The 12,771-nt window shown below is 47.3% G+C and overlaps 1 protein-coding gene across 5 annotated transcripts; it reads left to right on the forward strand.

The window, feature by feature from the left end:
• Positions 1-2,192: 2,192 nt before the first annotated feature.
• On the forward strand, positions 2,193-10,694 carry GJB6 (gap junction protein beta 6). 5 transcript variants are annotated; one of them, XM_081046283.1, is made up of 3 exons: positions 2,193-2,352; positions 7,341-7,459; positions 9,183-10,694. In XM_081046283.1, the coding sequence occupies exon 3, from the start codon at positions 9,198-9,200 to the stop codon at positions 9,981-9,983; it is 786 nt and encodes a 261-aa protein (XP_080902409.1). In that variant the 5' UTR covers positions 2,193-2,352; positions 7,341-7,459; positions 9,183-9,197; the 3' UTR covers positions 9,984-10,694. The 5 variants fall into 5 exon arrangements, with proteins under 5 accessions (XP_080902409.1, XP_080902408.1, XP_080902410.1 ...); XM_081046282.1 differs by lacking the exon at positions 7,341-7,459 and having other exon boundaries at positions 2,208-2,352; XM_081046284.1 differs by lacking the exon at positions 7,341-7,459 and having other exon boundaries at positions 2,346-2,637.
• Positions 10,695-12,771: the final 2,077 nt, after the last annotated feature.

A 12,771-nucleotide genomic window follows, 5' to 3' on the forward strand; every position in this document is an offset into this window, starting at 1 on the left:
CAGGAGGTCGGGGGCGGGCGTGGGGATGGTGGCAGGGCATCTCCTTCGTTCTTTATGTAAAGACACTGAGAATTTATAGATTTCCAAAAGAGCATCTCACCTGGTGTGGCAAAGGGAAACCCATGCTTTGTACATTTTGACACTTTGTGCTGATTAAATGTGTGGCCTCAGAAATCATCCTTAACATGCACAGGGAAGATGTCAGTCTAAGGAGTGTGATGTCACAGATCACAACCAGGACTACAGAAATCTTGTCTTCAGACGATGATTCTGAAAGTGGATAGTGAGGGTGTAACCGCCCCCTGAAGACGTTTGCATGTTTGGCACACAAAGTCAGCAATACAGTCAGCACTCCTGATGCCTTTGGATCTCATTAGCATAAAGTGTTTAATTAGCTAACTTTCCAGTTTTCAAATGTAGATCTCAACAAGTCCCTGAGTTTCACGTAGTCCATGTTTGTTTGCTGCTGCAACAGGACCATCTGATGAGAAGTGAACACTGAATGATGGGGTTGAACATTAAGAAACACACGACAAAATAACAAACCCAGCACTGTGGGGCTAGTGTAGATAACTTGGACAGGAAAAGGTATTTTTGGAGTAGTGAGGTGGTTCCCTTTTTGGACACCTGAGCACATGCAACACTCTCTGAGTCTGCTTTGGTTCAAAGTTCTTTCCTGGAAGGTTCAGTAACAACTTCCATTGGTCCCGAATGTCAGTGCTCAGACAGTATTGCACGGCATCAACTATAGGAGTCGGAATGTGGGCAATCCTACTTCAGGGGCAAAAGTTACCTCCAGGGTTATCTGCTATGTTGAGTGGCTTTGCCAATCAATATGCAAACACACATGGAGCAGCACCTACTATGTGTAAAGCACCATACTTGGTGCTGTGGGAATGCAAAGAAAGGCTTCAACAGTTTATGACCTGCAAAGAAGTTTACAGTCTGCTTTTAAAATGGACTTATTTCACTATGCAAACAGATGTTCCTGGCTGGAGTTTCTGGGGAGAGTGATGGAGAGAAGATGGGAAAGGTGTCACATTGTGGAGGACAGGAGAAGACCAGCCACACGGTGAAGGCTGGTGGAAAGTTCAAGGCAGAGGACACATGCAGGCAGCAAGTGTGCCTGATGAAAAGTCCAAAACAGGTTTTGGTATCTCTCCATCTCTACGTACAAGGCCATTCCAGGGGTCACCCCAAAGTGTTCTGAACGGCTCTGACTCAGGTGCAATTCTCTGAAAATCTTGTCCTCTAGTAAAACATGTCTGGAGGTGGATTTTTATGAAGTCTTGGCTTTTCTTTTGCAACCTGGAAGAGCTATCTTAACCACTAATACGTAGCATATGGTTTAAGTAGGGACATTTTTATTACCAACCAATTTTGTGGAAGAAGCAAGTCACACATCTCTTGCCTGATGCAGGACAAGTCTGAACCTGTGAAGCCATGTCCCTGACTAGTTTCCAACATGTCCACCCCACTAGCCCCTGTGCCCACCCTGGACTTCCCCAGCCCTCTCTGTGCAAGCGCAAGGTCAGGGTCTCCACGTGGTGACTGAGGAAGGCCCGCTCTGCTTCCCCTGGAGGAGGCTTCAAAGGACAGAGGTAACCCATAAAAATAACTCCTTTGACTCCTCTAAGTAGTTGTTAATTGATAAAGAGCACCGGCCACTGTGCCCCCAGGCTGCTGTCTAGGAGAGCGCCGTGCAGGGACCGGCGGGCTGGAAGAGGCTGGCAGTGTCCAGGTAGGAGGAGGATGTGTCCAGCCTGCCCCTAACACTGATCCCCCGGGGCCTGGGTCGGAAGCCTCGCCAGCGGCGGGCGGCAGGTCCACTTGCCCAGGCCCTCTCCCGAGGGCGCCCGGGTTCTCCGCGAGTGGCCGCCCAGCCAGAGACCCCAGCCGCCCTCTCCCGGGACCAGGCCGGGCCCAGCCCCGCACGGCGCTCCGGGAGTGCGGACCCGCCCTGCACCCGGTGTCCCCTCGAGGCGAGGGCCGCGTCCTGCCCTGGGCGCGCTTCCCCGGCGTCCCCCACCCAGAGGCCCTGCCAGCATCCCGGCGCCCGCTCCCCGCGGCCCCCGGCCCCCGGCCCCCGGCCCCCGGCCCCAGCGGGCGGCCTGTCCTGCGCCCCGGGCCAGGGGCGGGCCCGCGCGGGTCACCGAACGCTGGCCTCGGGCCGCGCGCGGGAGCGTCAGGGCAGCGCGGGGTGGGGCGCGGTTAAAAGGCGCTGCAGGTGGGGGCCCAGCCGACTGCAGGCTCCAGACGCCGAGCCGCCCGGCCGCCCGGCTGCACCCAGGGCGCTGCCGCGCGCCCAGACACCCGCTCGGGATCCCCGCGGCCGCAGTGCCCGCGGAGCAGGTAAGCGGGCGCCGGGCCGCGCGGGGCGCGGGGGCGAGCGCGGCTCTCGGCGCGGGCCGACCCGGAGGAGCCCAGACGGGCGTCGGCAGCCCGTCGCCCATCTGTCCCCGCTCCTCCTGGTGGACGACCGCTGAGAGGCGGGCCCCGCGGCCGCAGGGGTGGGTGTCCCCGGGTTGCCCGGGGCGACCTTATCTGCCCGGGATCCGCATCGCGCGCCCGCAGGAACCAGGGCCGACTGGTTTGGCTTGCGCCAGCGCGAGATGGTCGCCCTTGACCCGCACACAGGTTTGTAAACACATCACGTCGCGTATCTGAGTGGCCGGTAGGGACCTGCACCCCTTCCCCCACTGCCTTTGCTGCGTTTTGGCTTTTCTGCGCTTTTATGGGTCACTGACAAAGTCTCGCATGGATCTGGGGGAGAAGAGCAAAGGATCCGTGTTCAAGCTCAGCCAAACTTTGCGGCGACCGGCAGCCCGTCGCTAAGTCTCAGGCGGAACTGACCCGAGTGGCAGTGCAATGTGCTCCGGGGAACTTGTGAAATGCAGGTGACAATAATGTAATGACAGGACAATTGCTAGACAACAGTAATTAAGTGTCATAGGTGACACAGCTCAGTTGGAAGGTGGAGACCCAGAAGGTCTTTTCTGTCTGATGAAGGACACGGGGCAGTCCCTGGTGTCCTGGCATCGTGTGCTTTTTGGACTGGGCTCGCCCCCCTTCCTGGAGAGGAGGACAGGGTCTGAGGTGAGTGTGGCCTGCACGCAACTCAGGACGCCTGCAGGGGCTGGGACCTGCGGCTGGGGCAGAGACCCGGTGTCCCCTGGGGGACTCCCGCTGTCCGTTCAGTGCCTGCTTGAATGTGACCATGCCCTGCTGTTCCCTTCCTTCAGTAGACTTTGTGCTACAGGACTATCCCCTTGCCCCAGTTCTAGCAGAATCTAACTAGTTTTCCAGGAGACAGCGTCCTGCCCAGTGCAGCTCCCTTAGAGTTTCAGGATGCTGCTGGAAACTGCCCCTTCGGAGAGCTCTGTCTGTTGTTTGGATCGCGGGAGACTTTGGGGGTATTGTCTGAACTCTGCCAAGGAGCGAGAAGGGGGTTAAGGAGCCAGAACGTCAGCACTCCAGCCTGCGACCTAGCTGGGGTGGGGGGGGGGGGGGGTAGAGGGCTCCCACTGCCATCACCGCAGCGACAAGACCGGGAAGGTAGCACTCATCGCCTCACTGGTGTTTCTGGTTTAAAACAAAATCTGATCCAGGTAATGGTGACTTGTTCTCTTTTCTTCCTTTTCCTCTGCTGAATTATAAGAGCATTAGGGAGGAGGAGAACTGTGGAAGGTCTGACTGAACAATTTACATAAGGCGACAGGAAAATTCTAACTTTCGAATGAATCCTCACCACACGGCTTTGATGAACTCTGAACAGTCCAGGAGCTGCAAGTCATTAGTACACTTTCATTAAAAATGTTAAACGGAATAAAATTGTAGGGGAATAATGTTCTACCCAAGAGCCTTGGTCCTTGAGGATAAGAGATTTCCAGTGGCAACATTATCACACGTGAAGGTTTCAGTTTTACTTGCTTATCCGTTAGAATGGAACTGGGTCCCCAGGCGGCCTTTTCCATTTTTATTCCCAGGGTCATTTAACTCAAGTTAGACTTAGATGTTTGGAAAGGACACAGGTTTACTTGAATGAATAGAGACTGCTTAATGGAAATTATTTTTTTAACTCTTTGAATTCTTACATGGGTTAAGAAATACTTGTAGTTCTATGAACTGTCCATTTTTACATTTAGACCGTAGACAGAAAAACATTTTTCATTTTTATTGACTTAAGTTTGAAGAAATATTAAATGCTAACAGCATTTCATCACTGGTCGTTGCTTTAAAAAGACAGTTGATGAAATTTTGGGTCATTAAATTTAAAAATCATCTATCAGGTTGTCCCTTGGCTGACCTAAAGTATAGAGACAAAAAAAGATAGAGATTCTTCCTGATTAAGGAGAGAGTCTGAATTTGTTGTTGTTGTTGTTTGTTTGTTTGTTTTTGTTTTTTTGTTTTTTGACTACTGATTTGGTAGGTAAGGTTGCATATCCAGTTTCTCAAACTCCTTCTACTCCTTTTTTTTTTTTTTTTTCAAATGTTCAGTGAAGGAACTTGAGGTTTGGGATTGGTAGTATTATCATTTTTTTCGTAGGGAAAAGAATCAACACCAAAGATTTTGTTCTGATTTGATTGTGGATTTGAACTATGGAGCCTAAGGAAGGTGGCAGTAGTAACCCTACTTTCCTCATAATAGTTCTGTGGATGAAGAAAACTACCCACAAAGGTCATGCAGTAGAGACGTGGGAGCAGTTACAGGGCTATGGCCACATCTGCTATCTTTTCCTAAGAGGCAACATCCTCGCCTACATCCAGAAGCAGTACAAAGATTTATATTCATGCCTTGACGGTGCCACGTTGGCCTCTAGGCTGTCACATGCTGGAGAAGGAGGAAGCCTGAGCCTTGAATTGGGAGCCTTGCCCTGGGTCTCCTCAGGCCGATAGGCTGGGAGACCTGGGAATCAGGCTCAGGTGTCAGGCTCAGGTGTGCTTACTTTGCTGTGACGTCAAGGCCTTAATTTAAACGCCTCAATTCTCCAAACGAACGTGGAAATTGTGAGGAGTGTGTTCTCTGGTCTCAGCCTATCAAATATTCTCTGACTGACTTTAAAAGGCTCATCCAATAAAGATAGAACTATCCGGAAAGGTCTTTCCACTTCAGCACTAAGGATGACACTGATGTTTAGCACTTTAGTTTTGGTTCTATCATCAGTGAAACTAAAATGGCATCCTTAAACAAACTAGTTAGCATTAAGTTCTTAAATAAGAAATTTTAAAACAATGAAGAGCTTCGGAATACTAATGGACTTAAATTACTTAAGTTGTCAAAGGGAAGGACAGTCTGTCATCATAATACTGTGTGTACCATCAGAAGTAAGGTCAATGGTTTGCTTATTTATAGAGCTAATATTTAGGATCAAAGCTTTAGTATCAAGAATGTGCCGTGGAGGCTTACACGTACCACACACCCAAATGCAACTTACCTCTGCATGTGTGAGTAGAACCACATTCTTACACGGAGAAGACCACAGAAGCTGAGCATATCCCTTCTTTCCTTAAAAGAGAGCCACAAAGGTGCCAGTTGAAAAAGCTCCCCCAGCAGCTGTAGCCCGCTGGAAGCCTAAAAGGAGAGAGGTATTTTGTTCCCTGGTACTAACGGCAGAGGGTTTTCAAAGACTACCTTCAAAGTTCCATAACCACAGTGTTTATGAAACTCGGGGTTACGTGTTCGTGGGGGAGAGGCCAAGGGCCGGGGTGTGCCTCTGTCCCCCAGCCAGGGCAGGCCTCGCCCACCCAACGGTCAGGTCAGGAGGGGTGAGTGGAGCCAGGCCTCCTGTCAAACCTTCTGCCATCTGTCAGCTCCATCCTGGGTGGGAACAGTGTCCTGGGGGGCGCAGGAGCTGCCTGTGACTGCAGCAGTGTGTCAGGAAATTTGGGGCGGTCCATGCCCCTGGCACACATGACAGACCTCATCCTGCTCTGAGCGCTCGCTGGGAGACTGATGTGCAGGACAGACGCCCCAGCTTCTTGGGAAGCCCCCAGGAGCCCTGGGGACTAAACATGAGGATGGGAAGGAAAGCTTTCACTGTTGGAAACACCAGTGCACGATCACTGACTGAGTGCCCATCCTGAGGCTCATGGAGGGCAGCTCTTCCTCTTCCTTTCCGGCCATTTCTATCATGACAGATAATAGGGCCTTTGTCACTTGTAAAGGAAGATACTGCCAATCAGATCATTTGTTCTCAGCCCAATTAATTGTCTTGAGCGACCAGTAGGCTAGATACACTTGTATTTAGGCTTAATCACTCATTTTTCTTAGTGACCTGGGGATCTCATTTCTTTTTCTTCCTTTAAAGGTGTAGGTAAATTGCTGATTTTTAGTTGAAGTCAATAAGTGTTGTAAAATAGGTTATGTTCTGTTGAGCTTTGCTACTTAGAGAGAATGTTTTCAGAGGGTGTGATTTGGGGACCCATCGACATCAAAAGAAGAAAGCTGCTGCATCTCTGTGGTCACTGTCTTTTTAAGGAGAAGCCCAAAGGAGCAGAGGTCACAGAAGACCCTGCTTCCAGAAAGTGAGACCATATTCTTGTGTGGAAATTGTGACCTTCTGACCTCAGCCTCTCCAAACTCATTCAGGTGCCTGGATGGGTTTGCTTCCTAGCAGGACAGAGAATAGGTGACCCCAGGTGTGCCACTATTCAGGCTGGTGATACAGAACTCAAACAGTCTTTTTAAGGGGAGGGAGATGGGATGGGATGGGGGTGGTGCAGGGAGAGGTAAATTCTCTGCACTTTGGAGGATTTGATAAAATGTGAACTTTTCTTTGATAAATCAGAGGCTTGCTCACAGGGCACTAATTAACCAAACTTCAGTGGGAGACATTTACTGGTTAATTAGAGAACATCTTCATTTCATAAGCAAACAGGATTGACCTCCTAGGGGAACAGCCACTGTAAAATGTGTTTAAACATCAAGATACATGTTTTTACTGCCTCACTGGTTACATCCCGAAAGGCTTCCAGAGCAGAACAGCAACAACTAGGAAAGTGTACTGTAATGACTATAGTCGGAGACAAAAAATTAATTGTACAATTCATTTTGTCTGAAATGAGTCTTTTAAATCAAAGATTAATCGATAGTCTCTGAAGCCCTGAAAAAAGTGGTGTATGGAAGGCAGGGTTTAGTTGTAGAGCTTCACCCTCTGTGTGACCCCTGATCACATTCACACGGCCTCTGATTCAGTGTGAGAAGCCACAGCTTCAAAAAGTTTATTTTAAAAGAGCTGTACCTACTGTACCTGTTTCATTTTCCTCAGGTTTTTCTTTAAAAAAAAAAAAAAAAGCAAAAACTGGCTTTCTGTTCATTCTACCTTTGGCTCCAATCTTAGTCCTCGATCAACATAGGAGTCAAATCCTCCTGCTGCCACGTGCCTCAGAGCAGTCCTCCGGCTGAGTGACCCCTCCTGAGAGTCTTCCCAGGCTCTGCCACCTGGCCGCACTATGGCAGGTACCTACCAGCCTGTCAGTGTCTTTCTGTTCTTTCTTTATTTTTTTTGGTAATTCAAGTATGCATGTAACTTTTTTTTATTAGTCTCAGGTGTACAAAACAATGTAATAGTTAGACATTTACACAAAGCGATAACCCCCTCCCCCAAGCTACTACCCCTCTGACATCGTATATGGCTGTTACAATTTCATTGACGCTATTCCCTATGCTGTCCTCCACATCCTGTGACCATATGTATATTATATATATATATATATATACATAATATAAATATTAAATTATAGTTGACACTCAGTATTATTCAGCTTCAGGTGCCAGTGTCTTTCTTGGTGTGACATGAACACAACAGCTCAGACGTGGGCCTCCAGGGAGCGTGCACGCAAACTCCTCTTCTAGCCTAAGCTTTAGTTTCTTTTAGGGAACCTTGTTACATGGTGTGAATACCTTCCTTGATGTATGGCATGTTCCTTCTAAGGGATACAAATATTCATTAAGTAAAATGGTAGGGTGTAGTTATTAAATGAACCATGGAAATACAGCTAACTTGCCGATGGTATGACAGGCGTCTGTAAACAGCATTTTGACGCTAAGACACTATGTCTTACCACTGCCATCATTATGGTAACTATCAGCAAACTCATTGCAGGTGAGGGGGTCAGTCTGGGAAGGAACCTGACCACAGTGAGCCCCACATGCATTCAAGAAAGTCTAAGATGGGTTGACAAAACGACTTTGGTGACTCCCGCCTCCCCTAAAAGAGTGTAAGTGGGTTTTTCTGAGGAGAGGGTCTTTCACTTTCTGAAGATTCTCAAAGTGCTCATTATTCTTTTTTTTTTTTTTTTTTTAAGGAGAATGCTGACCAACTCTTTAGTCTTGTGTTGGCCACGTAGAAGGCATCTGCTTGAATTGTAGCAAATGTTTCTGTAGAAGTCAAGAAGTCATTCTCTCCCAGGACGTTGAATCAGGGCTCTAACAGGGAGGGGGCAGGCTCTGCCTTGCAGTGGGGTAGGGGGTGGGGGTCCTTCATTGTGACTCTGAGTGGTGGTATCTGCTGGGGAGCGAAGGCCACCCCTAGCCCTGCCCATTACAATGGAGAACAAGTGAGCACTTTTGGTAAAAGCTGTGACCCTCTTAGGGAAGAGGGTCTTTCAGTGGGTACAGTATTAGGTTTCTCAGCACCCAATATTATGGCCAATGATGTTATTCAAGCTAGAAATAAATATAAATATATTCTGTAAAGTAACTCAGTAAGTATTTGATTTTTTATTTTCCCTTCTTAGTCTGCTGGGTAAACCAATTATGTCTTTCCAATGAATGATTTCTTCTTCTTGGATAAGCCATTTAATTACTGAAACCTCCTGTGGACCCTCTGTGATCCCTGGGCAAAGCGAAACTAATGCGATCTCTATTTACACAGTGATTAAACAGGAACTGGGAAAGGATTTGAATTACCTGAGTTCCTGCATTAATGTCAAACAGCCGCCTATTATATAATCTGAATTTAGTTGACTCAAGATGATCTTAACCCCCCCCCCAAAAAAAAAGTTATTTCTGGTCCAAAAACCTTAGAATGTCTTTAGAAAACCTCCTACCAGCAGTTTAGGGGTTGAAGCTATCACAGTACACTTTAAGTGAAATTTGTTTCAGTCTGAAATATACCACTGTCTTAGAAATTCAAAGGAGCTTTCTGTTAATTTCCCTTTGCTGCTCTTTGTCTGTCTAGGAATAAGCTGACACCATGGACTGGGGAACCCTGCACACATTCATCGGGGGGGTCAACAAGCACTCCACCAGCATCGGGAAGGTGTGGATCACCGTCATCTTCATTTTTCGTGTCATGATCCTGGTCGTGGCCGCTCAAGAAGTGTGGGGCGACGAGCAGGAAGACTTCGTCTGCAACACTCTGCAGCCCGGGTGCAAAAACGTGTGCTACGACCACTTTTTCCCCATCTCGCACATCCGGCTCTGGGCCCTGCAGCTCATCTTCGTGTCCACGCCGGCCCTGCTGGTGGCCATGCACGTGGCCTACCACAGACAGGAGGCCGCGCGGAAGTTTCGGCGGGGAGAGAAGAGAAATGAGTTCAAGGACCTGGAAGACATTAAGAAGCAGAAGGTTCGGATCGAGGGGGCCCTGTGGTGGACGTACACCTGCAGCATCTTTTTCCGAATCATCTTCGAAGCGTCCTTCATGTACGTGTTTTATTTCCTCTACAATGGGTACCACCTGCCCTGGGTGCTGAAATGTGGGATCGACCCCTGCCCCAACCTCGTCGACTGCTTCATCTCTAGACCCACTGAGAAAACCGTGTTCACCATTTTTATGATTTCCGCGTCTGTCATTTGCATGCTGCTTAACGTGGCCGAGCTGTGCTACCTGCTGCTGAAGGTGTGTTTCAGGAAGTCAAAGAGAGCGCAGACGCAAAGGAACCACCCCAGCCACGCCCCCAAGGAAAGCAAGCAAAACGAAATGAATGAGCTGATTTCAGACAGCGGCCCAAACGCGGTCACTGGTTTTCCAAGTTAGACACTTACTTCAAAGTGCCAGGTAGCTGGCTCCTAACAGATCTGGTGGCCTCTCCTGCAGGCGGTGCCCACCACCAATCCCCTCTCTAGGCTGGAGACTTGGTCCTTATAAACGGCTTTCATAAGACATAGACACTTGACTTAACGTTTTGTAGAACATTTGTGCCATTAATATGCAATATAATCAAGTGTGTGGCCCATTGCTGAACACTGAGGCAGGTTGACAACTGCCTTAAAGTTACTTTCCCATGTGTAAGTGGGTCGTCTGACATAGTGGGTATTTCCTGAAAATTTAAGGACGTAGCTGTTGTTGATAAAGAACATTTATCTACAAACTGATGCTTTTGTTAGTAAAAGATATTTTTATAGGATTGAATGTTTTAGTTCTGACTTTGAATTTATATAAAGTATTTTTATAATAACTGGTCTTCCTTACCTGGAAAAGCATACAACGTTAGTTTTAGAATTATACCATCAGTATCTAAATTTTGAACTTACTGTATCTTGTAAATATTGTTTTACATTATCTGTTGACACATTTATGAACTACCATGATACTCTTCAGGTGGAAGTGTTCATTGCACAGTATATTTTCACTTCTTTCTGAATGTAGACAGAGCTGTGTGGAAGCGGGAAGCTTTGTAAAACTAGCCTATTGGCATTCGTTGTGAACAACTCACCTCAATAAAGCTCACCCCACTGCTTACACCTTCCTGCGCATCCTGGGCTTCTGTTCTCTGCAGGCCACCATGCTGTCATCCCCAGGGGTATGAGCAGTGGGTGGAGTACTTTTGCTGGGGAGCATGCCGTTTGGTGGGTGCACTTGCCCCCAGTTCATCAGGGACTCTCTGGCCTATGGGCAGGGGCCAAGCTCAGCAGCCCACCCAGTGCTCCACTTGGAGAGCCTTAGGACACGGAGGATATCCTCCCTAGAGAGGAGGTTGGGGAAGTCTCAGGTTGTCAGCAGCTCTCAAACAAAGCTTGCCTCTAAGGACTCATTACCTGAGTTATTCAGTCCATGGTGACTGAGAAAAGCACCCACAGCTTTAAAGTCGTGGATGGGGAAACCTTCCTCCCCAGGGATTTCCAGGTTGAGAACAGATGCCTTTAGTGTGAGTGTCGGTGAGTAGGTGGCAGGCTGGTGTCTCTGGCGTAATAAATAATAAACGCCCTTAACCAACAGACGAGGTCTGACAATTAATTTCGCAAAATTATTTTACAAAAAGTGCTCCACACCTCATTGCTGAATATCACTACGGTCACCTTCCAAGTACTCCCCTGGGGAAGCTATGCACCGACGCCAGCACCTACTCCACCCTTCAAAGCAATTTTGGAACTCTTTTTCTGGAATGGCCATCAGAGCTGTCGTTGTATTACCCTTGATGTCCTGAATGTCATCAAAATGTCTTCCTTTCAAGATTTCCTTTGTCTTCAGGTAAAGGCAGAAGTCATTGGAGGCCAGATCAGGTGAGTAGGGAGGGTGTTCCAATACAGTTATCTGTTTACAGGCTAAAAACTTCCTCAGAGACAAAGTCGTGTGAGGTGGTGCATTGTTGTGATGCAAGAGCCATGAATTGTTGGTAGAAAGTTCAGGTCGTTTTCATCTAACTTTTTCACGCAGCCTTTTCAGCACTTCCAAAGAATAAATTTGGTTAATTGTTTGTCCAGTTGGTACAAATTCATAATGACTAATCCCTCTGATATCAAAAAAGATTAGCAACATCGTTTGACTCTTGATTTGGACTGATAGAATATTTTTGGTCATGGAGAATTGGCTGACTTTCATTGTGCACTTTGACACTTTGTTTAAGGGTCGTATTGGTACACCCATGTTTCATCACCAGTGATAACATAGCCCAAAATATCATCTTGCCTCTCCAAAAGGTCTTGGCAAACTTCAACTCTCCTTTGCTTTTGTTCATTGGTGAGCTCCTTCAGAACCATTTTTGCACACACCTTTCTCATGCCAAGGTTTTCAGTTAAGATTTTCCTAACTGTTTCTCTATCGATGTTTACTTGCTCTGCTGTGCTTCTCACAGTCAGCCAACAATTTTGACACACAATTCAATGAATTTTTGCAATGTTTTCATCAGTTCTCATTACTGGCCATCCTGACGCATCAGTGACACATTCTCTCCCCTCAAAAAAACATTTAATCCATTTGTACACTGCCATTTTCTTCATCGCACTATCCCCATAAATTTGGACTAATATGTCCCTGATTTCACTTCCATCCTTGCCAAGTTTAACGAGAAATTTAATGTTTATTTACTGCTCTGATTCAAGCTCAGACATTCTGGCGACAGCACACAAAAACATGCAACAATAATGAACGCCACTCAGCAAGACACTGCCACATGTCGACACAAACACAGCTATGAGACAGATATACCAAGGTTATGAGACCTTACCGAGTTGTTTGTACAGTGCTGCCAATGTAAGAGCATGGTGACAAGTTTGCAAAGTTAATTGCTAGAGCTCCTAGTTAGAATACAGTATGCATAGGGACACCTAATGAATAATGAATATACATGAGGGCTTGACACAGCACCATGATTCCAGACTTCTCCAGAAAAAACAAGTCATTCTCATTTTCTTCAGGGTCCAAAGCAAATTCCAGACATACTGTTTCATCCATAAATATTTTAGTCTCGATCAATAAGAAGCAAGAACTAACCTTTTAAAACAAAACCACAATTCTATCACACTAAAAAAAACTAGTCAGCCCTTGTAATTCCTGATTGTTCTCTACTGTTTTTTCTTTTTAATTAGCTGTTTGAATGGGTATA

Source organism: Rhinolophus hipposideros (genome assembly GCF_964194185.1).
Source record: "Rhinolophus hipposideros genome assembly, chromosome: 4".
NCBI lineage: Eukaryota > Metazoa > Chordata > Mammalia > Chiroptera > Rhinolophidae > Rhinolophus > Rhinolophus hipposideros.